Source organism: Rosa rugosa, chromosome 2 (genome assembly GCF_958449725.1).
Source record: "Rosa rugosa chromosome 2, drRosRugo1.1, whole genome shotgun sequence".
NCBI classification, from domain to species: Eukaryota; Viridiplantae; Streptophyta; class Magnoliopsida; order Rosales; family Rosaceae; genus Rosa; species Rosa rugosa.
In genome coordinates this window covers 65124137-65148889 of record NC_084821.1, presented here as the reverse complement: position 1 = coordinate 65148889, position 24753 = coordinate 65124137, and the positions used below count along the sequence as shown (strand labels likewise).

At 36.7% G+C, this 24753-nt stretch overlaps 4 protein-coding genes and 1 non-coding gene across 6 annotated transcripts; 3 read left to right on the top strand and 2 right to left on the bottom strand.

The window, feature by feature from the left end:
• Positions 1-959: 959 nt before the first annotated feature.
• Positions 960-1065, top strand: LOC133734991 (U6 spliceosomal RNA). Its single transcript, XR_009858733.1, has one exon. It is a non-coding gene; the product is annotated as a U6 spliceosomal RNA (small nuclear RNA).
• Positions 1066-5302: 4237 nt separating this feature from the next.
• Positions 5303-13006, top strand: LOC133729365 (subtilisin-like protease SBT5.6). The gene is made up of 9 exons (XM_062156875.1): positions 5303-5562; positions 5660-5852; positions 5949-6143; positions 6590-6701; positions 10194-10755; positions 11070-11170; positions 11273-11630; positions 11744-11957; positions 12238-13006. The coding sequence occupies exons 1-9, from the start codon at positions 5491-5493 to the stop codon at positions 12771-12773; spliced, it is 2343 nt and encodes a 780-aa protein (XP_062012859.1). The 5' UTR covers positions 5303-5490; the 3' UTR covers positions 12774-13006.
• Positions 13007-13855: 849 nt separating this feature from the next.
• On the bottom strand, positions 13856-17350 carry LOC133733102 (pentatricopeptide repeat-containing protein At4g18975, chloroplastic). 2 transcript variants are annotated; one of them, XM_062160713.1, is made up of 8 exons: positions 17194-17350; positions 16528-16666; positions 16361-16432; positions 16133-16254; positions 15825-15921; positions 15511-15654; positions 14801-15013; positions 13856-14655 (listed from the first exon to the last, which is right to left on the bottom strand). In XM_062160713.1, the coding sequence occupies exons 2-8, from the start codon at positions 16576-16578 to the stop codon at positions 14428-14430; spliced, it is 927 nt and encodes a 308-aa protein (XP_062016697.1). In that variant the 5' UTR covers positions 16579-16666; positions 17194-17350; the 3' UTR covers positions 13856-14427. The 2 variants fall into 2 exon arrangements, with proteins under 2 accessions (XP_062016697.1, XP_062016698.1); XM_062160714.1 differs by having other exon boundaries at positions 14499-14645.
• A 1094-nt stretch (positions 17351-18444) lies between these two features.
• On the top strand, positions 18445-22527 carry LOC133729363 (SH3 domain-containing protein 3). Its single transcript, XM_062156873.1, has 10 exons — positions 18445-18674; positions 18854-18976; positions 19490-19559; positions 19726-19871; positions 20327-20428; positions 20500-20697; positions 20790-20852; positions 20941-21030; positions 21540-21614; positions 22104-22527. The coding sequence occupies exons 1-10, from the start codon at positions 18615-18617 to the stop codon at positions 22221-22223; spliced, it is 1047 nt and encodes a 348-aa protein (XP_062012857.1). The 5' UTR covers positions 18445-18614; the 3' UTR covers positions 22224-22527.
• Positions 22528-22656: 129 nt separating this feature from the next.
• On the bottom strand, positions 22657-23731 carry LOC133729364 (uncharacterized). Its single transcript, XM_062156874.1, has 2 exons — positions 23083-23731; positions 22657-22956 (listed from the first exon to the last, which is right to left on the bottom strand). The coding sequence occupies exons 1-2, from the start codon at positions 23674-23676 to the stop codon at positions 22939-22941; spliced, it is 612 nt and encodes a 203-aa protein (XP_062012858.1). The 5' UTR covers positions 23677-23731; the 3' UTR covers positions 22657-22938.
• Between the last annotated feature and the right edge of the window lie 1022 nt (positions 23732-24753).

Sequence of the window (24753 nt, the reverse complement as noted above, 5' to 3'; positions counted from 1 at the left end):
CCCATAATTTGACATTCTTGAAATGGACGCACGGTGTCGTTTCTGATTGCATTAATTGCATACTATCAATTCTTTTTCACTCTCCATTATCTAAAGATATCATCATTCAGGTTCCAAACCCCTTTTCAAAAAAAAAAAAGATATCATCATTCAGATGAAATATTTAGAAGAAAATGCTATATATGGCTAGAAGAGTATTATATGAACTTTGAACTTGGAAAAGGTGTGAAAAAAATAAGCAAGTAATGAGTGGTGGCAAGAAGAAATGTGATGCAAGGAGATCACTAAATGTCGGACTCAATCTCTATTATGCATTCAAGTTGCAAAGTTAGCTTGTGATATGACCTCTATAATCCATTCTGTTTAAGAAAATGTTATTATTCAAATATCGTGTTGCAATTCAATGAGATTGAACTCATAACTTACCCTAACTTTTACTAAAAAAAGTACATGTTTTCAATTTATAAACTCGTATTAGATTGACAATTTGCAAGTTATATATACGTAAGCATATAACCAGAGAGGGATGGTATGACTATGAGGAGGAGGAAAGGTGCACGCTTAGGCATATATAGAATAGGGCAAAGTCCACTAGTAAGGCATGGAAAAATTAGTTTGTAGTTCACAATATGACATATATTCAAGCATGGGTCAATGGTCATTGGAAGTAGGCAATGCTGTGACATGAACCCAAATCCTAGCAAATCCTATTGTGCATGCCTTTGAAAAATTGAAACTGAAATTGAAACTGAAATCGGTGGTCCTCTTAAGCCCACAAACAATTGCCATAACAGAGTCCCAAGTGGATCTGCCCCTAAAGCCTAAAGTAGTTGTATTATTTTCCTAACCATTCTAAATCTCTACTTGCTATAGAATACTCCAAATTGCTTGCCGGATTGCTTTTATAATTGAAAACTCTACAAAATAATTTGTGGATAGTAAAGAAATAAATGATAGAAGTCATTATGGCAACATCTGATAAAATTGAAATGATACTGAGGAGAAGAGTAGCATAACTCCTGCTTAAAGATGACATGCATAAATCGAGGAACAACCAGAGCTATTACTCACGACATAAAAAAGTTTCATTAATGAAAGATGTAAATCCATTGAAAAATCAATGGTCCAAACTGACAAAAAACAAAAAAGAATGAGAGAGATTTATAGGTTTACAAAAGTCCACCTCATGCATCAATTGTTGTTACCCTAATCAAATCAGTATTAATTAATACTAGTAAGGCTTAAGGTTAAATTTTCAAAATCAATCACAACAATTGTCTTCTTTTTTTTTTTTTGATCAAAAGAGGTCAGCCCATTATATAGATTCAGCAAACAGTACAAAAACGAAACATCCCTATGGGGTCGACAGAAAGAATCGTTCATCAGAGTACCCTGAGACTCCTATTCTAAAACAAGAACAAGAACCCAATATACCCCCAGTACACCCACCTTTTAGACAAATTACGCACCATTATTCCAAACAAAAATCAGTAACCTCCGAAGCAAGAATAAAAAACCCTCAGAGATTATGATCATTGCGACCTATAAAAATTTAAATACTTTTCGGAAGAGGAGCGGTAGACTCCCTTTCCATTCCTGCTTCCTTCTCCAGTTCCTGAACCTCAACCATCTCAGCATCCTTAGACACAAAAGTCCATCTCAGGCCCAACAATTCTGGAACCCAAATTCCAGTCCAACAACCCATTACCCAGATTAAGGCCCAAAGAGCCCGATGCATGGAAACTGCTATGGGCACCCCAACACCACCTCTAAATAATTTCCTGTCATCAGCACCGTGAGCCTGCGCCGCTACTGTAGTGCCTCCTCCATCGAGAGCTCGTACAGCCTCCGAGAAGCCGCCACCACCGTGTCCCCGTGGGATGCCGTCCCAGCTGCCATCAGAAGCAAATCAGATCAGATCTCCCCGACCAGTCTCACCCACGTCAGCAGCCCGAAAATATTCCAGCGGAGACAACCCCCGACCTCCACGATCCTTGATTGGCCTCCATTGAGAGCTAGCGAAAATTTCCGGCGAAACCCTTGCTAGCTAACTCACCAATGGATCTTCCATCAATCTACGCCCTGAAGTCGAACCCAGCCATAGCGGACGCTCATCAGAGAGTCCAAAAACCAAATCATCCACCACAGCACCATCTTCCAGTTGAAACACCGGGAAGCAATCCAAAACATCGACAGAGGAAGAAGGAAAAGCCCCAGGCCAAGGCGGCTCTCCATATGATAAATCGAACACAGCAAGCAGGAAGAGATAGTTAGCCACAAGGCTGGTGATGACCATGGCCATCACTGTTTGGAATTTTTGGGAATTTTGTCGAGGGTAGAAAACCGCCGAGTAAACCCTAGCGGAGCGCTAGGTCTTGTGTTTTTATATTGTCCTTCTTTAATTAAAGTCCAAAAATAAACAATTTAGTAGATAGAGGACATGATGGTAATTAACAAATACATAAATCAAAAAGATAAAACCAAAGGTGGGCGTGTATTTTTTTTTTAATTTTTTTTTTTTTGAGAGGAAGATGACCAAAGTTTATTGATAATGTGTGAACTAGTGAGTACATATGGGAGTAACAATGTTACTCAGAGCTGGAGGAATAGAACCCTCCAAACAAAATGAAAATTAGAAGCTAGTGCAGCTTTAGCTAAGGTGTGAGCTGCAGTATTGGCATCTCTACCAATATATAGGGGTGGGCATAAACCGAACCGGAGGTCCAGAACCGGCCGAACCGGCCTGAAAAACCGGCTTGGGGACCGAACCGGATGAAATAAGGGGGAAAAAATGACTTGACCGAACCGGACCGGATTTCTCCGGTTTGGAAGCGGGTTTAGTGAGTAAACCGGCCGAAAAAAACCGAACCGATCCGAATAATTAATATTTATTTAAATTAATATTTTTATTTATATTAATATTATTTTGATAGTTGTTGAATTCTAATTGGTGGAAATCAAGTTGCACATACTTCTCGTTACACCTGATTGCTCTCATAGAAGCAAACCTTAAGTCAAGCCACTCAGCCCCTCATTTCGACTCTGCCTCCCTCATCTCTCTCAACAGAGGACATGGCCCAACTAATCCAATCAACACACTACAGCTTAATGATAATGTTGCCGGCTTGGATGAAAAGAGAACAAGAGAATTCTATAATGAGAATAGGTTATTTGACTCTCATTTAATGAACATATTAAACGAAAGCCGAACACAACCGAAACCGATCCGCACCGCACCGGAAAACGGTGTAACCGAAGTAAGCGGTGTGGCTTTTGAAAATGCGGTTGCGGTTTTGAATATTGCACAACCGAATGAAGCGGTTTGGTTGCGGTTTTGGCCTAACACCGATCCGCACCGAACCGCGCCCACCCCTACAGGCAATATAGGATAACGAAGAAGAGGGGAAGATAGATATATAGCAGCAATCTGATATCTTCCATCAACCTCCCTAGTTCAAAAACATCTGCAGAGCCACGGCCCTGAACTCCTTGCACCACCATCAAACAGTCCGACTCCAAGCTAACCTGAGAGAGCTGGAGATCCTGGCCTCCGCCACGGCGCCACCAATAGGCACGCTGTCCTAGTGGCCAAAGCTTCCATTACAGTCACTGAATGCACAAAAGTCTGGCACCCACAAGCACCTGAGGTGGGAGAAGTTATTAATTTTGTTTTTGTTTTTTTTGAAATAAAGGTTCATTGCATTAGATGACCAGCCAAAAAGCCAGAGTCTACATATACTTAAAGACAGAAAAAAAAAAAAAAAAAAACTCCTATCTAAATACTGCAAACTCATTACAAGTTAGTTTGAACCCGCTTTTAAAGTGAATCCATTAACAAAGAACAACTCTGTACGTGTCTTCTGAGAAAAAATCATCTTCTAGCTCTCCATCCGCCAATCACACAATTGTGGTACGAAAAGAAATTAAGCTAATTCCCAGTAAACAAATAGAAGTCAATTCCTCATCTATAAGCCGCTTTAATTTCTCCAGTCCAACTCAAGATAATTACCAATTCCGTAGAACCATAATCTGAATTACGACTGAAACTATAAGGCCCAACATAGCCCAAGGAGGTCAAAACTCTCTGGCCAACCAACGTCAAACTTCTCTCTTAATTGCAAGTTTGCGGTTGCAATTTTTTTTTTCTTTTTAATTGCAGTTTAACAAAAGGGAGCTTCTATTCCTACCTCCAAAATTGGTATTTGTACCTCTCTCTTTCTCCAAATTATAGTTGACTTTGTCAACTCATGCCAAATTACCAATAAGGACACAAAAGAGGGGAAAAAAATAAAACTTTTTTTAACCCCACCCCTCCCCTCCCATGATGTCAGTGAGGTCTGAAACTGTGACATCCACGATATCGGTTATCCTAGATAACCAATAGGTCACAGCTCACAGACAAAAAAAAAAAAAAAAAAAAATCTCTTACCTAATTTACAATCAATATGTTTCGATGAGGCAATTCGCAAAATTCTGAGCTGTGCATTGCCTATTATATTGCTGCTTGCACTTTTTTTCCAACTCGAAGCAATTAGTAAATATGTGTCTCTCTCCAAGCTAAGGAGCATTATGTTGGACCGGCTTTGGAACACCATGACCACTTTCAATACGGGCATCTGTACCGACTGTACGTAAATCATAATTAAGTGATGAAAACTTTGTATCCAAAAACTCAGTTTAATTAAAAATTTTGAGAATTGGGAGTCATATCTAAACATCTCAGATAGCAGTATACCAACGTGCTTCTATATTCAATTGATTTAATGAAAAATATTGTATTGACTACCAACTAGAGATTTTTTTTTTTTTTTGTGCAGCTTAATTGTATATATGAAGGGTCAAATAGGATTGTGAAAGACTACTGAGAATAGGGGAGGTCTAGATAGAAAATTGATTATCTATAAAAGTAAGTTGGAGGTCTATTAAGTTGGGAGGTCCAAATGCCAACTTTGGAGGTATGAATAGAAGCTCCCTTAACAAATATATAAAAGAAAACAAAGAAAAAATTGTTTTAATAATCTAAAACACACACACACACAAAATAAAAAAAGAAGTTAATTGACACACGTGAGCGCATGTTTTTTTTTTTTTTGAGAATATGAGCGCATGTTAAGAGGCTAGTACATACTAACTGAATTTTATAAAGAAGAAGAAATCTAGACAAACCATAATTCCTTTTTCTTTTATTTTTAATCTTATTGGTCAACCTCTAGAGTCCACTATATGGTAAACTCTCATTGAATATGAAAGTAAGAAAGAAACGTATCTATAAATATACATACCATGTATGTATATATTCTCATATATATCAATTACCAGTCATACTCATACCATATCAAGGTCCCTATTCTAAGAATCTTGAGGGACCGTTCTGAATCTGATATTCAGAGATAGGAATTTGGTTTAGATTATTCTCTAAACTTATATAAACACCCCCATTTAAGATCGAATTTATGCAGTAGTACTATAATCCTATATCGAAACACACCAATGAAGCCAGTTTTCTTCATCATCATATCTCTTCTTCTCCTTCCTCTCTTGGCCTCATGCTCAAAGCAAAAGGTTAATATATACTTATCTTCTGGCTATGGAAATTTGTGTTTGGTTCGTTTTCTATAAACTCTAATTATCTGGGTGTGTGTATGGTTATCATACATAGGTGTACATAGTGTATTTTGGAGAGCACGGTGGAGAGAAAGCATTGCATGAAATAGAGAACAGCCACCACTCCTATTTGCTTTCTGTGAAAGAAACTGAGGAAGATGCCAGAGCTTCACTGCTTTACAGTTACAAGCACAGCATCAATGGCTTTGCAGCAGTTCTCACTGAGGATGAAGCTTCCAAGTTATCTGGTAACGTAATCAATGGCTTCATCTTCTTCTTCTCCTTCTCCTTCTCCTTCTCTCTGTTTTTCTAAGAGTTACAGAATGGTGGTTTTTTGTAAACAGAACTGGAAGAAGTTGTATCAGTGTGGCCGAGCCACCCAAGAAAGTACACTATGCACACAACAAGGTCATGGGAGTTTGTGGGGATATCTGAAGAAGAGGAAGAGGGGAATTACTGGACAAACAACCAGATGGGAGGAGACTTCTTATCCAAAGCAAGGTCTGGCAAGAACATCATTGTTGGAGTCCTTGATAGTGGTAATAATCAAAAGACTAATCAAAAGCATATACTTTCATCTCATCGATCACTTCACTCCAAATTAGTACTGTTTCACATGGGATGCCATTCCAATCATTTTTGTATTTTATGTATAGATGATGTTTTCTTATTAGTTAGGCATCTTGTTGTCTAACTAACAGTGTGGATGATTTGCTTTTTGTGTTTTGGTCGAATTTCAATTGAGATATATGTGTTATAGCTTTTGTTTCTTAACGTAAAAAATGTGATTTGACGAAATTTGACCATTATAATTAAAATTCAAACATAACATACTAGAATGAAAAATTATTTTATATTAACGATATAACAACGTAACACACACTCGTGTAACTTTGTACATATGTTTGTGTTGCTGAAAAAAAAGGTGAGTATCATTGCATGCATGTGATCTGATATGTGGCTGGTGTTATACATATGATTTCAGGTGTATGGCCAGAATCAAAGAGCTTCAGTGATGTAGGAATGGGGCCCATTCCAAAATCATGGAAGGGAATCTGCCAATCTGGAGTTGGCTTTAATTCGTCCCAGTGCAATAGGTAACCTTAACTCTTCACAGAAAAAATCTCACTCATCTTTTCAATTCTTGATCTCCTTCCTCACTTTGTTAGTTATATAAATGTGTAGCCATTTTGCTGTTTGGGTAGTTGTGCTTAGGAAAACATGTGAAGTGATTCAAGTATGGTTCTCTAACACAGTACTGGAAGATTATGCAGTTTCATATTAAGTTCAACTGTATATTATAACTTTATTGCTGAGGACCATGGTATCTCTTCTATTTTGCTAGATCTTCTCTTGGGCAAATACTAGATCTCCTGCCAGTTTCTGACTTTAGGGTTTCTAGTGTTAAACAATGTTTGCCTTGGATAGGGCTAACTAGACCGCACAACTAGAGGACAGGTCACATGAGATAGGCTAACAACAAAGACAGCAGAAACCAATGGTAATGTCAAGATCAAAACACCAATAGTATAATTACCTCTCCAACATAGCATTATTGCATCTCATATAAGTGTATAACTTCCTCTTAATGCCCCAATTGTAGTGTATGATGACCAAAACTGCTTTCTAGAAGTGCCCTAGATTTATAGATAATAAGCAGCTGCTGCTTCAAATTCTCACGACCTTGACAAAATTGAGAAGTAAAAAAAATTAATATTTCAAAGTACGGCATATTTTGAAAATTTCAACAATTAAAAGTAAGATTGAGCGATAAGACTCATATTCTAAATTATTTAGGGTCTTGATCTAAACCCTAGTACCATGGGAAGTCTCTTCAAAACTGCTTATTAGTTCATAATGATAATAAGTTGCTTTCTTCTTTGTTATCTAGTTACCAGACACCCGGGTCTACCTAAATATATCATAATCTACTTTGCAAAAAATTACCTCAATCTCGACGTACTTCTCCTTTTAGGGCATCTTACATCATAGGTAGGGCTGCCACTTGGTTTGGTAATTACCAAACCGACCGAATACCAACCGATTTTTTAGGTTTGGTAAACCGACTTTTTGGTAACCGAGACCGATAAAACCGAAATAAAAAATTACAGAAAAAGTTGGTTTGGTTTTGATAAATACCGAATCTACCGATTATTTAAATATTAGATTTATATACTACAGTTTTCAATACACATACATGTATATTAAGAAATAAACGTAAAAACTTTTATAATAGTATGAATATTACTACATATACTACATTAATAGTACATGTATTTTAAGTAACCTAGTCAAAGATGGTTAAATAACCTAGTTTTAGTGAAAATTGCTAAAACTTGATGTCATATACACAAAAGAAAGCTATAATTAGTAGATGAATACAACATTTATGACTATAAAATTCAAAAACCTAGTTTTGTTCATTCTAATTTATATTATAAAGAATTAGTTGTTCTAAAGTTGGTAATACCGAAAACTGAAATACCAAATTTGGTAGATATAATTAAAAATCGAAAATTTTGGTTGGTAATTGGTAGCTCAGTTTTGAAACCGAAAGCTTTGGTTTTGAAGTTGGTAATACCTATAACCGATTCGAACCGACCGAGTGACAGCCCTAATCATAGGCCAAAGGTCAAACAGATTTAGCCTACTAAAAAAAGAATATTCTCTCCAAGATGCCTATTTAGCCTATTAACCAAAAGCAGTGCTTCCATCGTAAGTCAAATTCTATAAGCCAAAAATGAAATATCATCATCTCCAATGACTATAATGTGAATAAGATTGCCTTCAATGATAACCATTAGATTAGATTACGTAAATACATCAACACCGTTAGATATAAATATTTAAAATGAGTATTTATCTACATGATACTTTTAAGCAAAAAAATTCTGAACATATCAAATATTAGGTTCATATTGAAAATCTCAACAAGATTTTAACAATAGTGTAATTTTTATATTCAGAAACACTATAAATAACACATTTATATAAGAAAATTATTATTTTATAAATGTATAAAAGATAATATATAAAGAAACAAAATATAAAAAACAGATGGGACCCATCATTTGGCCTATGAAATGGGAAGCCAAATTTAGCCTTCAAAATGTAAGCAGGCCAAAATTTTCAAGTCCGTGTAATGGCTTATGGGGGGAGAGAGAGACAGGCTAAAAATAGGAAAATGACCTACGATAGAAAATGCTCTTAACATTTTCTAAATCTAGGTCTCATTGCATGTGAGATTGGGGTATACAGCTTATCGAAAGTAGAACTGTCAGTCTTGGGAACGTAAATGAATTCGGGAAGACCTATAGAAGTTTATGTATCAACTATCAACATTCATTAGATAAATAATTTATATAGATAAGAAAAGTAGGGTTTGATTGATTAGCATCCTTGTTCATATTGTACAAAATTGACTGAACCAGGAAAAATGAAATTATCGTACAAAACTGACTTGCATAATTGCCCTACACAATTTGTTCTCTTATGGATGGCTGTTATGGTTGTTTGTGATTATTGAGTCGACTGAAACGGAAAGTATTGGTGACCCTGCATCGATGATATCCCAAGCTGAAGCTTGTCTATTTCAATCAAACAAGCAAACCCAGTAAGATGATCCATCCATTCGTTTCTTGGCTTCTTCTGATTTCTCATCTTGTGAATTTCTATGGTCTTTTCTGGTGCCCTCTGTGCCCCAGAAATAATGCAACTTTCTTAATCTTCTTCTTCCTATTATTCTATCCACGGACCCCAAAGTGGAATCTTTAGACGTATCTCTGATGCATACTTCTCAATTATTTCTCTTTTTCAGAGAGCCCCAATTGGGCGGCTCATTTGTGTATTGAGCTTCATATGTGGCCTACAATAATTGGCGTAACACTGACTAATTAGTACCTAATTAAAGTGAAACCCATTAGTGTTAATGCCCAACTGGTGCCCTAGGGTAAACTCGTTTATTAGAACTTAGTTGCAACGTCAATATTACCTTTTTCTTTTTTTTTTGGTTAATGACGTCAATATTACCTAGTTACTTACCTGCCTGAGGGAAAAACCAATGGCAACCTGACTGCTACATGATACGTTAGGCAAACTCAATTATTACTGCTATCTTGTAGTGCGAACTATTTAGTACCTCCATTAGTACTTCAGAAAAAACTCATCAGCACCTAAGAACGATATCATTAGGTGGTTCCTAAGAACAAATTCATTATTACCCAAGGATAAATTCATAACAAAGGGAAAATGAGTTCCTAATCTACAAGACTACAACTTATTACTTAGGACCTGATATAAGAATTATCCATGTCATTGAGTAAATCATAAAATATCATGTTGGTTAGTTGGAACTTGGACACTGGCTTGTAGCGGTGCACTCAATAATGATGTGCATGGACCAACTCAGTCAATTGACTTGAATTTCTGGAAAATCATCTAAAATTTACTGCTCCTAAATAGACATTTTTGTAATGATTTGTTCACGGGAATGACATTTTGTGTATGTCTTTCCATGTAATGAAGGTGCCATTTGAGGGAATTTTGCTATATTGTTTTTTGCCTTGATGATGGTTTCTTTGAATTTGTAGGAAGCTGATAGGAGCTCGGTACTACCTCAAAGGGTTTGAGCAAAACTACGGTCCTCTTAATGCCTCTGAGGATTCTCGATCGCCACGTGACATGGATGGCCATGGAACCCACACGACCTCCACTGTGGCAGGCCGAGTCGTTCCCAATGCCTCAGCCATTGGCGGGTTCGCTCGTGGCTCTGCCTCCGGGGGTGCCCCATTGGCACGCGTTGCTGTGTACAAAGTGTGCTGGGCTATACCGGGCGCATCCAAGGCTGAAGGGAACACATGCTTTGAGGAGGACATGTTTGCAGCCATAGATGATGCCATAGCGGACGGTGTGGATGTGCTGAGCATATCAATTGGCACAACTCGACCTATGAATTTCACCGAGGACGGTATTGCTCTAGGAGCATTGCATGCCGCCAAGAAGAACATTGTGGTGGCATGTAGTGCTGGCAACTCAGGCCCTGCCCCATCTACATTATCAAACCCAGCTCCATGGATCATCACGGTTGGTGCCAGCAGCTTGGACCGAACTTTTATGTCACCCGTTGTGCTTGGAAATGGCTTGAGCATTGAGGTACATTACTTTGAAGTACTATAATTTTGCGCTAGGCTAAAGTTCTTGAATAGTTTTTTTTTTTTTAGCTCCCTGTGGTGGTGGGAATAATTTCTACATTGGTGATTTTTACTTTCTAGCCATTTTGTCAATGTTACAAACTGTATGATTATGTGACGATGGATGATAACTAAGATTTCATTTTAATGATCTTAACAATTATTCGGATTCACTGTGATAAAAACAAATCAATAGGTGAAAGCATAATTGGGTGACAAAACAAAAAGGGTAGTTGTAAACTTGTTAGTTAATTTGTTTGATTGAATCATTTTCAGGGAGAAACAGTGACCCCAAGCAAGCTGGAAGAGAATAAGATGTACCCTTTAGTATATGCAGGGGATGTTGTTAACCCTGGTGTAGCCCAAAATCTGACAGGGTAAGATATATTCACTTTGGGATATAGTCTCGAAAGATCACCGGTACTTAATCACTGGTTTTATCCATAACTAATGACTTGTAAACTCAATGTCGCATGCAGACAATGCCTCGCAGGCTCTCTTTCACCTGACAAAGTTAAGGGAAAGATAGTGTTCTGCTGGAGAGGTGCTGGGATGAGAGTTTCAAAAGGCATGGAAGTGAAAAGGGCGGGTGGTGTTGGTTTTATCTTAGGAAACAGCAAAGCAAATGGCGTTGAAATCTCGTGTGACGCTCATGTTCTTCCTGCCACTGCAATGACATACAGTAATGCCAATAGAATCATGGAATACGTCAACTCTACCAAAAATCCAAAGGCAACTATTATACCAGCAAGGACAGTGTTGAATACAAAGCCAGCTCCATACATGACTGCTTTCACTAGTAGAGGCCCAAGTACCATTGATCCTAACATTCTCAAGGTACATGCTTTCACTCATTTTATTCAACGAGTTTTACTTGTATGAAGATCTAGGTATGTACTAAATGGTAAAATGGCATTGAAACTTTGCCTCTTTTGTTCATCTCTTTGCAGCCTGATATCACAGCTCCTGGACTGAATATATTGGCAGCATGGACTGAGGCTGATCCCCCTACCAAGTTGTCAATGGATCACCGAGTAGCTCAGTATAACATTGAGTCTGGAACTTCAATGTCTTGCCCTCACATTGCTGCGGCGGCAGCACTTCTTAAAGCCATCCACCCTACTTGGAGCAGTGCTGCCATCAAATCTGCTCTAATGACCACAGGTAAATAATATTCAAAGGGTTGCATTTTGTATTGTTACAAAACCAGTTTCAAGTAGTGTCAAATACAATGACGGACTCTGTATCCTGTATAAGCTTATTCCAATACATTACATTACCAATCTTCTATCTCGTACGAGATGTCTAGCATGTCGTGTTGTCAAATTTTCATACTTGTTCCGCAGATTCAAACAAGATTCCATCTAATCATGTGTCCATTTTTTGCAAGCTAGAGAATATATGTTTCACTTATCATACATCCTAATTTTTGTTTTCCTTGCAGCGGGGATAAGAAACAACCTAGATAAGCTATTGAACGATGAATCGGGCAATGCTGCAACTCCCTTTGCATATGGTGCTGGCCACTTCCGACCCACCAAGGCAGCAGACCCTGGCCTTGTGTACGATGCTTCATACAAAGACTATCTTCTCTACTTCTGCAGTACCGGAGTCAAGAATTTCGATCCAAATTTCAAGTGTCCAAGATCACCACCAACAGCAATCAACCTGAACTATCCTTCCATTGCAATCCCCAAACTGAATGGCACCATCACGATTAAGAGGACAGTCACAAATGTTGGTGACCCCAAAAGCGTTTACTTCTTTACCTCCAAACCGCCTCTTGGAATCTCGGTTAAGGCCTCTCCGAGTATATTGTTCTTTGATCACGTTGGCCAGAGGAAGAGCTTCACCATTACTGTCAAAGCAAGGACAGAGATGCTTAACGAGAATCAGTTGAAAGATGAGTATGCATTTGGGTGGTACACATGGACTGATGGACCTCATATTGTAAGGAGTCCAATTGCAGTCTCTCTTTAGCGTAGAATTAAAATGAGTCCCCTCTTACAATACCTCGTTGGGATTTGGTTTAGTGAAATTTATAGGAGCAAATGTAGAAATAGAGATATGGGACTCTTGGCGCTTAACTTGATCGAGGGGCTTTGTCAAAACTCAAAAAAGGTCTTGATCCTATTTTACCTATTTAGTATCAAAATAATAAAAGAATTTTTTTTTTACCGCAAAGTCTAAATGTATTGTGATACAGTGTTCAAATTTTGCATCAGTTTGACCATCAAATTTTTTATATGATATTTCAGTATAAAACAATTGATGTTTGACATGTTTCTCATATTTGATTTCGAGAATTTGATCGAGACTATCTATTCCTTGTAAATAGAACGTTTGAAATGTTACAAAATGTTTGTCAGACTAAATTTAAAGGATAATAATATAATGGTTGAGCCTATTGCTATTCTCACATTAAATTTTAAGTGCATAATATATACAATGGTTTTTTCTTAGATGAATGAAGTCGGCCTTTATTGAAATAAAAAGATTACAATGATAAGATGCAAAAACGCATCAAGAAATTAAGAAAACAAACACAAAGACATGTGCAGAAAGAAAACAAACAATATGAAAGAAAAGATGCAGGAATGGATGAAAATGGTTATTGCATCTTTTCTTAATATATACAATGGTTAAAGATGTTATACACACCCGAGTTAAGTATCTAATTTAATGTTGTCACAAGTACTTCTAGTACAAAATAAGCTTTTATATTAGTTTTCTCCAATATCTAAACTGTTACATGTTTTCTTTAATTGATGGCTTAATAACTTGAGCATCTCTTCATAAGATAAAATGTTTGTCATGTGGTTACTCATATATATGAACACGAACAATATGTAACCCACCAAGTATGAAAGGCTAATTCCACAGGCTCCGTATAAAAAACTTCTCATGCTATTTAGATTAAAGAGATTATATATATCCTATTAATATAGCCTTATACACACAAACTAATCAAATAGCTACTGGTGTATTCTCTATACAATTTTGAATGAGAAAACAAATTGTTGAATCACATAGGTTTGGCAGACAAATTAAAGCTAAAGAGATGATCCATAGAAATTAAAAGCATATCAGATTATAATTGAAATATTAATGGTTACAAGAAACACATGTACTTCTGTGCTATAGTCTACTGTTTACTTGGAGGCAAGTTTTGTTTTCACCTGCAACTCTGCAAGGCTAATGGCTCGATACAACATTCCCAAGACATGACACTCCAGAATAGGACTATGAATTGAGAACTTGAAATCATAGATCCATCATCCATCTGAACACAGTAGAGATTACACTTCCTCTCCATAAGTGTCTAAGGCTTACAGTCAAAGACCAGGCAATAAAATACCAAAAAGGTCAATTACCACTACTAATTAATCCACAAAATTAGGGTGTATTTGACAAAGGTGTAAACTTTAGAAACATTGTTATAAATATATTTACAGCATCCTTTTATCTAACAGCAGATTCCTACTCTTAGCATTTACGAGTGGATCTTATCCTGTGTCTGTACATGTAACTCGTTATCTTCAGAAAGGGAAATTTGTAATTTATCTTCAGAAATATAACTCGTTATCTCTGAACATATATGAGCAAGTTTTAACACATAGAACAGATACCATGATCAGATTGTGCTCCCATTTGAATTGGTTACGATGTCATCTTCATCCCATGCATTAGTTCTCACTTTAACCCTTTCACCCTCGAAGTGAATGTACTTCCATTTACACCCATATCTTCTCAAAACAAGTTTGCTCTTGTCTTCTTGGCCTAGCTCCTGAAAAGCACGTGCCACTCTCCTGACAGTATCTTCATCTGGTCTTACACTCAACTCCTCCATATCTGCGAATACCTAATTTATCAGGAAGAGATTAAATCATAGCATCAAGACAATATTTCATATTCATATTTTAACATATGTCACCATCTGTTTCAACAGTGTAAATACAACCAAGAAAAGAAGAGTGAGTGCAAAAGTTCTTGCAGGATGGTATTACCTCTATTATCTTATTTTTCATTTCGTGATGATCATACAAAGAGATCATCCTAGAAAATAGCCGCTTTGAGATAGAGCGTGTATGTGTATGCAGAATCATGTTCCACAGTGATTCAGCCTCATCTAGCCTATGATCCATATCAAATGCCAGTAGAAGGGTGTCATATGTTGCCATTGTTGCTCCTTGACCTTTGCTTAGCATCCACTTTGCCACCTGACCAGCACTAAGAATTAGCCACGAACAAGTTTCTTTGGGTCTTCACACAAGATAAACATTTACTCCATGTCCATAAGCCATTGACTTAAGCTACTTCTAGTCAAACAAGCAAACCTATCAATACTTTTGTGTACCTGAAACTCTATTAGAAAATAAAAAAGAGATCCTAGCAACTAATCAGGAGGCTATTGAACTATAAGAATCCCTAATAAGGCTTCCTTGAAGAGCTATCTATATGTCAAGTCTCCTCTGTTGTTTCATGTCAAGTTGGATTTTGTTTTCAAATATTCATGCCTATAAGATTTAGGTCTCAAAATGAACCAGGCTAAGTTGTCAACCACATGCAATCGGAATCATATGCATTAGGTCTCCAATCAAACAGGCTAATTTTTATACCACATGCGATGATAACTTATAGATGTTTCAATGGTGAAATTTCCACCATCTTAAGTAATGCATTATAAACTACTTTAAACAATCTGCAAGTGTCATACTTGAATTACACGCATCCACTGTCTCCTCTTCCTTAGAATTCTCAAAGCCTTAGCTGCTGCAATCAGTGGGAACTCTGTCTCCCAAGCTGTCCATTTATCCAATGCTCCAAAAATAGCCTCTTTCTCATTGGGAAGATCGGAAACCTGCCATATCAACTTTAATGAGGCCAAGGACTGGAAACAGAATCATAACATTTTCTCTTTGTTTTGGAACTTTAGAAAACCAAACTATTACATCCCATACAAAGAAGTAATATGTTTGAGAAAGTTATAAAGCTTGAACATGAAAACTCAAGACATGGAAAAAGACTAACAATTCTAACAAGGTTGAGTGCCTTTTGTCCAGACCCAGCTGAGTCTTTTTTCTTCCATAAGTGGTGCTCATTCCTTCCCACCTTCTTGATTATTTTCCTACACTTCATGCAAAAGACTCCTTTTTAAAAGCTTTATGACAACCTAAAGATCAATACCTACATAAATAACGCTCAGTAATAGCTAGCTACCAGTTGAGACCAAAACAAAACGTAGCTAAGCATTTCAGTGAAGAAACAGTGTTTTAAGTATTGAACTGGACATTGACAATCAGAGATTATAGTTGCAAAGACTGAGAGAGAAAACCTACTTCTCAATTGCTTTTGAAGCAGTTATAGTTTGTCTACTTTGCTTCTGGGAGAACTTTACATCGAACGTGTTTAAACCAACAATGTAGTGTAGAGAATTCCTTGCGGAGAGAAATGATGAAGACTGCAAATGAAAATTTTTCAAATTTATGAAAGCAAGTGGTAAATTTATGACAACTTTGTTCTTGCTTGCACCGACAATGAGGATAGAGGACAACAAAGCCTGTTACCTTCAGCAAGAGAGCAGTTCTGCAATTAAAGAAGCCAACCCCGTGCGACAAAGCTGCTTCAGTTGGCTTGATCTAATAAGCAATCCAAGAAGTCAGCTTAAATACACAGTATCGCACGGTGACCTCTGAGGCCAGTTTGACAAAGTGTGAATAACTCACTGACTCACCTGATTAATTCCTGACTGGCAACAAATGGAGCTTCCAGAACTCGCAAACATTATACTTGACAAAAACCAGGAATGTCTACGAGGATTGTATTGAAGAGTATGAGACAATTTGAGACCTTTTGCAGGATCACAACGATAACTGTATCAAACCATTAAAAAATGAGAAATTTTGGGTAACACAAACATTTGAGTCATATTTCTTAAAGCATCAGCACCTGATATCAACTGTCAAGCATAAAAGTCTAAAACTTGGAAATTAAAGTTCATAAAGGCCATGAAGAAATTAGTTGGCTCACAGAAAGAAACCCAGATGCAAAATCACTAGCACAAACAAGAAGCAGATATTGAAGAAATCAAAACAAATCCATTTACTATTTCTGCATAAAGATACAAGCTTTACAAAATACAGAGTATTTCAAAATATCAAATGCTTCCTGGGGCACTAAAGGGTTCAGCATACAATAACATTTCTTTGACCAATACTTTACAACTAATAGTTCCTAATAGTTAAACAGATTATGCTCCAATTGGGTTTTCACAATGAAGCTTAGAAAGCATCCATGACTCAGCAAACTTAAAGATGAAGCTGATCATTTGGTGCAGAAACATGGGTTCAGTTTAATTTGATCAAAATATGAATTAGAAATGGGATTGAAGAGCGCATACCTTAAGGTTTTGAAAAACCCAGCTTGGGTTTTAAGTGTTGAAAGCTATGGAAGCCAGAAATTGCAGATAGCCAGTGCAGTTTTATGGCTGGGAACAAGAAAGTAAGACAGGGAGAATGGGCCTGGGCTTTACATTGCTGAACCCTGTGAGAGACCCGAGTCCAGAGCGTATTTCTGAAACAAGAATTTTGATAATTTCTATGTCGTACCGCTGAAATATTTGATCATTTCTTTTTTGGTCCGAATATTTTTGATAGACCTTATTAGCTATTCAATGTATTTATATATGATGTACCTATGTAAATTATTTTTTAATATACAATTTCTTCTTCTCAAAAAAGAATATTTTTTATTATAGACATAATAGTTGTAGATACCATTTGTGACTATACTCTATTTTGTAGCTTAATATCCAAGTAAAGAATTTTTATAAATCTTCACAATATGTTTGTGACGGTGTGACCACTCTCAATGCTGAAATCATTTTGTTTGGCATATATAATATGTTGCGGATGGTTTCAACTTGAAGACGTGCTTGGTGCTTTGTATTATATGGTTATAGTTTTTCAATTATCTTCTTCTCTATATATATGTAATTGATTTTGGTATAGTGTGATATGTTCTCTTTGATTCTTATGTAGTTTAATAAGATATTGGAGAATACTAAGAAATGGTTCAATTCTCCGAGAACTATTTAATAGCGGCAACGATAATTCATTTTGTAGTCATAGAGTTGGAGTTTTCACATGCCATTATACGAGAGGGTATAAGATATCGTTGTATCGATTCAACGCTTTATTAGAGTATTAGATGAAAAGTTAAATAAGAATGAATCTATAAATATGTCTTAAAAAGAAGATGGTGTCTTAATTGTTGTAAACATAGTCGTTGCAATGATAAAGTTCACGGAAGTCATCATCTTTGATGCATTGGCAAAAACCTATGTGGAAGACAAGGACACTTACATATTTTGTTTTAGGATGTCAAAATTATCCTTTTTCCTCCTTTATGGGTTCAAGATTTTTACATTTTTATTATTATTATTATTATTATTATGTACTACATAAAATAAATGGTTACAGAAACTTTGTATTAAGATTTAAATTTGTATTTTCAGAAATAAAATTACTTTTTAGCGTTTATGACCAAAAATGAAAAAAAGGAAAAATAACTTATTCTAGGCAAATGTTCATCACCGTTGATCAAAGTCCATCAACGGTCATATACCCAAGCCAATCATACACCTGTTATCTCACAATCCTTCCCCACAAACAAGAGTAGCTCCTGAACCACACTGGTCGGCTTTCCCTGTTTCAGATCCCACAAAGTTTCAAATTCCATAGGCTCCCTCACTTTTTCACCAATCCGTCGTCGTTTTGAGCTCTGATCTGAATTCTCTGCCGGAACAGAGGTTGAAGAAATATGGACGCTTTAAGAAAACAAGCCAGTAAGCTCAGGGACCAGGTCGCAAAGCAGCAACAGGTAAAATCTACGACCACCCATTTCTCCATTTTCCACATTCATGGATTTTACAAGTGATTTCAGTGGCACCCAGTTCACAATTCGATTCCAAAATCACTTCTTTTTTATTTCTTAATGTTTGGAAAATTGAAGTATGAGTAGCTCATTGGGTTAAGCCTTTGGATTGTTGAAATTTTCAGGCTGTGATAAAGCAGTTTGGTGGGACTGGTTATGAAAGCTCAGATGTAATGGTGATAGATGAGGTTGAGATGCAGAGGCATCAGCAGCTTGAGAAACTGTATAGGTCTACTCGTGCAGGAAAGGTATACATGAACTTTGTTTTACATTGTTGATTTTTGATTTCAAACTATGGCTGAGGAATTTGTGAAAATTGATCTCACATTTGAGTTTGAGTTCACCTTGGGAATTAGTGCTTTTGTCGATTTGGTTTTCGTTTATCTCAGTTGCTTTTGTCTCACTAGAACAAATGAGACTCTTAGATTCCATAAACTCCATGTAATATGGTGCTATGTTATGATGATATGAGATGGGGAATAAGAAAGATGTTAGAGATAGAATTTAGCAATGGTGTCAATTACTGAAGCAAGAGGAAAGTAGTTCAATGTTTGCAAATTGAAAACACATATCGAGAATGACAATGAAACCTGCTAGGCATTACTATAGGCGACTATTTGATTTACTGTTTGGTTCACAAGTTTGGAATATCCTGTCATGCTAAACTAAAATGTTTGATTTTTTCTGAGTATTTTTATTTCTCTTTGGTGCCAAACTTTATACTATCTGTTAAACTCATTCGTCATAATTCTTATTCTCAGGATTTTCAGAAAGAAATTGTAAAAGCAGCGGAAGCACTGACAGCCATAGGATATAAGCATATTGAAGCAGGTAGAAATTTATTAGTTTCAGTGACATTATGTGATATAATGGGAAGTGTATGGTGAAGTTAATAGCCTATAAAATTGGCTTATCTGAATTAAGCTTGCAAATAGAAAAGATGCCAGGCCTTTGTACTTGCGCTTATTACTATTTGGAATCTTTTTGTGGTAGTCAGGGACCAAGTTGTCTGAGGATTGTAGCAGATATGGTGCTGAAAATGTCCACGATAAAATTTTAGCTAAAGGTGCATCTATATATGGTGATGCTCGTAAGCATGTGGAAAAGGAACAAGAAGACTTGAATAAGTTGTTGTCTTCACAGGTATATATCTTATGCTAGTGAAATTACCATTGGATATTTAGTATCATATGCCATTCCTCAGTTGAGAGTACAATCTGTAGTTCTGTACTCAGACATCATTTTTCTATAGCTTTTTCTATGTCAAAGTTCTGTATATCTGGTGATTATTTATTCACTTTGGTTGAACTAAGAGCATCCAAAAGTGAACGTGCAAGTTTCCCACCCAAAATTAAGGAATAAGTAATGAACGACTAAATTTGTAGCTATTTCGTGCTGTAAAGTTCACTTGCACATGATCTTCTAGGATGGTATTCATTTAGTTAGTTGATGCTATAACTATTATGCTTGAAAGACTAACAATTGAAGCTTATAAATATAGCTTTCACCTCTAGATGGATTTAAGTAGAATAATTTGTAAGCCCAGTTCATTATTGAAGAGTTCATTATTCTATTTTTATTTTATTTTTTGTTTTTAGGTTTTAGATCCGTTAAGAGCAATGATACTTGGTGCTCCTTTGGAAGATGCTCGTCATCTTGCTCAACGTTATAGTCGAATGCGGCAGGAAGCAGAGACACAGGTAATGGCATTCCATCTTATATCACTTTATAGATATTTGTCTTGCGGTTACTCACCACAAGATGCAAACAGGCAGTTGAAGTTTCCAGAAGGCTAGCACGAGTTAAAGAAATCCCAAATCCAGAAAATGTTGGAAAGCTGCATGCAGCAGAAACAAAGATGAAAGAAATAAAAGCAAATATGGCAGTTCTGGGTATAGAAGCTTCAGCTGCCTTGGCTGCTGTGGAAGCACAGCAGCAAAGACTAACATTTCAGAGGCTTGTTGCACTGGTATGAATATGATTTTCAAGATATGAATTTCTATGTTAAAGATTAGGATGGTTATGCAATTTGATACACATATTAAGCTTAATTTTGTTAAGGTTGAAGGAGAAAAGAATTATCATCTGAGAGTGGCTGCTATTCTTGGTGAGGTTGAAGCTGAGGTTAGTTCCACTCTTGATTATCTTCAGAAGAAAAGTGTTTTCCAACTAAACAATATTAACTTATGCCAAGACCTGAATTTTGTGGCAGATGGTCTCAGAGAAACAGCGTAAGGAGTCTGCTCCTCCTGTGATTCCCCAGGATAGCTTCTCAGAGAAAACAATGTACTTCTTGGCCGAAGTATGCTACTGTTCACTAAACTTATAGCTGTCTTATCTGGTAGCTTTATTGATAGGAAGAACAGTTATTAATCCATTAGACCTTTTACATGTCATTCAAGATTAGCAATATGCTGCACATTGCAGGGGTCATATGGTTATAGAGAAACTTAACAATAAAAGGAGGAAAGCATTAACAGATAAATTGACTACATTAAAAATGGAACTCTTTTTTCTCGATCAATGTAAAAGATTTATGATAGGAAGCTTCATAAGTAATATTTTCACCCGTGTATTAACATAAATTATGTAAATGCCTTGCCAGAAAATTATAAAGGGACAGCTAAATCGGTTGAAAGAGAGATTCTGCTGCAGACATTAACTCATTTGAAGTCATTCTTGTAGGCCCTTAAATATACAATTTCTTGCATGTTGTAGCCATTCTTGAACTCGCCTCTTGACATACCATATGTTTAAACTACCTCCAAGACTATCAGCTCTATATAAATCCTTGTATTTCAATTCTTTCAGGCAACTCATTCTTTCACTGCTGCATCGGAGAAGGAACTGAGCTTGTCAGTGGGTGACTACGTTGTTGTGCGAAAGGTATCTCCTCTAGATTACTGTTCAATTGTTGACTAACAAAACATTACGTCGATAAACATTTGGGGATTTTGGTCATGCCAGCACTGATAAGGTGCGGAAAAGGATATTTTTTTCCACCATATTCAGAGATTTATTTGAGCAGTTAAGCAAATTTATAGAGATGAGAAATGTGATTTTATAATATTTGCATCATAACGTTGTCAGATGAGTACCACTAATTAGCAGTCTAGCACTACTGAAGCTCTTCTGTGATAGAGGCTTCTCTTGATGCTTCTTTTTAACCACACGAGTTAACATGACAAACTTGTGCCTTATCTGGCAAGTAGTATTGTAAAATATAATATGTTCAACCATAAAGTAAGCATAGGCCATGCTTTATTCAGATGCTCTGCAACAAAAAGAGAGTAAATTAGCTAAGTTTTAAATTTTCATTTTACCTTGCCTAATCTTCAACTTTTTTACTGTTGTGAAAAAAAATTGTCAACCCAGGTGAGCCCATCAGGATGGTCAGAAGGAGAGTGCAAAGGCAAAGGAGGGTGGTTTCCATCGGCATACGTGGAGAAGCGTCAACGGATTCCGTCCACTGATCTTTCTTCTGAAGTTTACTAAGCCCTAAACAAGTCCTCACCTGATAGCTTGTTTTGTTTTTCACCATATCTGTTTCTATCTACAAGTACGACAACATTTGCTGGCCATGGTGTTCTTCCTGTAGTGTTTGTCCTCCATCACATTGTGTAGTTGGGATATGTATGTTCATATTGCCACATTATATAGTTGGGGATATTTTAATTTGTTTGTCCATATTGTTTCTTGCAGATGTTCAGGACAGAATTTGAGGCATTGTAAATGCTATACAAACAAGTATTTTTATTGACACAAGAAAGAAGTTTATCCCCTCCTGTTATGTTCTTCCTACCTTCTGTGTAGTGCTACTAGGATGCATAAGAAAATCATGGCTTCTCTTCTCTACTTCGATAAAGGGGGACGATTATCCTGCCCCCCATAACAACTCTTGTAACACGAGTCTGCTCCACATATAATAACCGCATAAAACGTAGTTTATGTACAATACATGACCAAATTATTCCATTTTTTTGAACACACAGATTTTTTTTTTTTTTTTTTTCTCTTTCAGTATTGTAGTTCTACACTTCTACTGCTTGGGCATGGTAAGTTCAAGAATATAAGCTGATCAGAAAAAATGTATTGAATACTGAAATTGAAAAATATTAGTCAATCCACTGCTAACAAAGTTTTATGTACTGTCGAATTCAGAAGCTCAGAGAATAGATAACAAGGGTTCAAAGCCATCATCTATCTGTTATTAAACCATCACCCAATCCTGCAGCAAAACCAAAAACAAAAAATAAAACTTGAGCAGTACGTGCATCAAAAAGCAAAGAGAATTTGATCGAAATAAAAAACACATATATGGTAGAATCCTAACAATATAAAAACGACACTCTACCTCAATATCTTCATGATCCTCTACTAGTGATTCTTGATTATCTTCGTGATCTTCTACTTGTGGTTCTTGATTGGTGGTAGCCTGAGGAGGAGGTGGTCTGCGTTTAAAATATTGACCTAGTCGAATCATCCCCGACCAGAGATCCAATCTTTCACGTTTGGGTAATTTAAAGAACCCTTCTATATAAGAACCCAACCTATTCGACGTACTGCTTCTAGATCTGGATTCCGGAAAAACCATGGGGGCTAAAACAAAGATTAACAAACCAACCACAAACAAGTAACCCTGGTCAAGATCCTCATTCTTACTTGGTGGTGGTTCAGAGGTTGGTGTTGGTTCCGAAGGCTTGTCCTCAAGTCTCAGAGAAGAGTCGAACTGTTTCCGGGCATTTGGATCATTGAGTATCTCATAGGATGCGTTGAGCCTTTGGAACTCGGCATTCGCATTGGGATCGTTTGGTCTCTTGTCTGGATGCAACTTCAAAGCCTTTGCTCTGTACGCCTTTGTGATCTCTTTGTCCTCAAGCTTGGCCCCTTCCTCACCAGACGGTAAACCAAGAACCTGATAGTGATCTACGACCACTTTCTTCTCCATATTGAGGTAGCAGGTGTAACTTAATTGATAAATATAAACGTGTTAAAGAACGCTACCCTAGCTAGGACAGGCTTCTCATTCTAGTGTAGTTTAGGAGGACTATGAGTCTATGACTTGGTGCCGTGATGTATAAGAAATTATAAATCCTATATGTTGTTCATCTAATTTCCAACCGATAACGGGAAGATCCGAATCGTTGCATCACTTTGCCTGGCTTCCTGGGTTGTCTTCTTGTTTTTCAAGATTGTTCGGTCGGTCAATGGAATCTGGCGGCCGGTCACCGGAATCCCTCGACAGCCTACCGGAGTCCGGCAAAGTCTCTCTCTAAGTGACAAAAGAAGAGAGGGCAAAATTGTCCTAAAAATAAACAAAAAAGAATAAAAAATAACTTAATTAGGTATTAGGGCAAAATATATATATAATATTGTGTAAGTCGGCAATCTCTTATAGTGTTTGGGTAAGTGGGGTTAATTAACTCCAAAATTGTGTAAATTGTCATTATCCCTTCTTAATATCTTTTTAAGGTGTAGAGGTCAAATGAATTCAAATTATTTAAGTCATATGAGTTGAAATGTTTCCTTGAAGTTAGATTTAGACTTGGTTAGAAAATGAAGAACCAACATTAAATTCAATAAATCTAAGATCAAAAGTTGCACTGAAAAGACCCAAACTATATCCACCAACATAAAATCAATATCATAAGTATGATTTGCAAGTAGCTACGATCTAATCCATATTTATTCAGATAATGACAGATTCTGAAACTAATAATTCAAAAACAGAAATTCACAACATCGAGTTTTCTATGTCTCCTCCTACGCTAATTGCTAACTGTAATACCCCGAAAAATCCAAATTAAATTCCGTGGATTTTTTAGAAATGATTTCACGATAGTGGGAGCGAGTACGAGTCTCGGAGAAGTTGTGGAATTAGTTTGAACGATTAATTTTCGAAATCGAACGTTATTTAGGGGCTCGTGGAAATTGACTTTTTATACATACGGAATTTTGGAAAACTTCCTGCATGAAAGTTGTAGGGCTCGTCGATACGATCTCGTGCATATGTGGAACACAATAT

Excerpts from the sequence above, each read along its gene's own strand:
- LOC133729365 (XM_062156875.1), top strand. The coding sequence starts at position 5,491 with ATGAAGCCAGTTTTCTTCATCATCATATCTCTTCTTCTCCTTCCTCTC. Across the intron at positions 6,702-10,193 it reads AATTCGTCCCAGTGCAATAG|GAAGCTGATAGGAGCTCGGT; the intron begins GTAACCTTAACT and ends TTGAATTTGTAG. Across the intron at positions 11,631-11,743 it reads TTGATCCTAACATTCTCAAG|CCTGATATCACAGCTCCTGG; the intron begins GTACATGCTTTC and ends ATCTCTTTGCAG.
- LOC133733102 (XM_062160713.1), bottom strand. The coding sequence starts at position 16,578 with ATGTTTGCGAGTTCTGGAAGCTCCATTTGTTGCCAGTCAGGAATTAAT. Across the intron at positions 16,255-16,360 it reads GAACTGCTCTCTTGCTGAAG|TCTTCATCATTTCTCTCCGC; the intron begins GTAACAGGCTTT and ends TTTCATTTGCAG. Across the intron at positions 15,014-15,510 it reads AGTGGATGCGTGTAATTCAA|GTGGCAAAGTGGATGCTAAG; the intron begins GTATGACACTTG and ends AGTGCTGGTCAG.
- LOC133729363 (XM_062156873.1), top strand. The coding sequence starts at position 18,615 with ATGGACGCTTTAAGAAAACAAGCCAGTAAGCTCAGGGACCAGGTCGCA. Across the intron at positions 18,675-18,853 it reads AGGTCGCAAAGCAGCAACAG|GCTGTGATAAAGCAGTTTGG; the intron begins GTAAAATCTACG and ends TGAAATTTTCAG. Across the intron at positions 18,977-19,489 it reads GGTCTACTCGTGCAGGAAAG|GATTTTCAGAAAGAAATTGT; the intron begins GTATACATGAAC and ends TCTTATTCTCAG.
- LOC133729364 (XM_062156874.1), bottom strand. The coding sequence starts at position 23,676 with ATGGAGAAGAAAGTGGTCGTAGATCACTATCAGGTTCTTGGTTTACCG.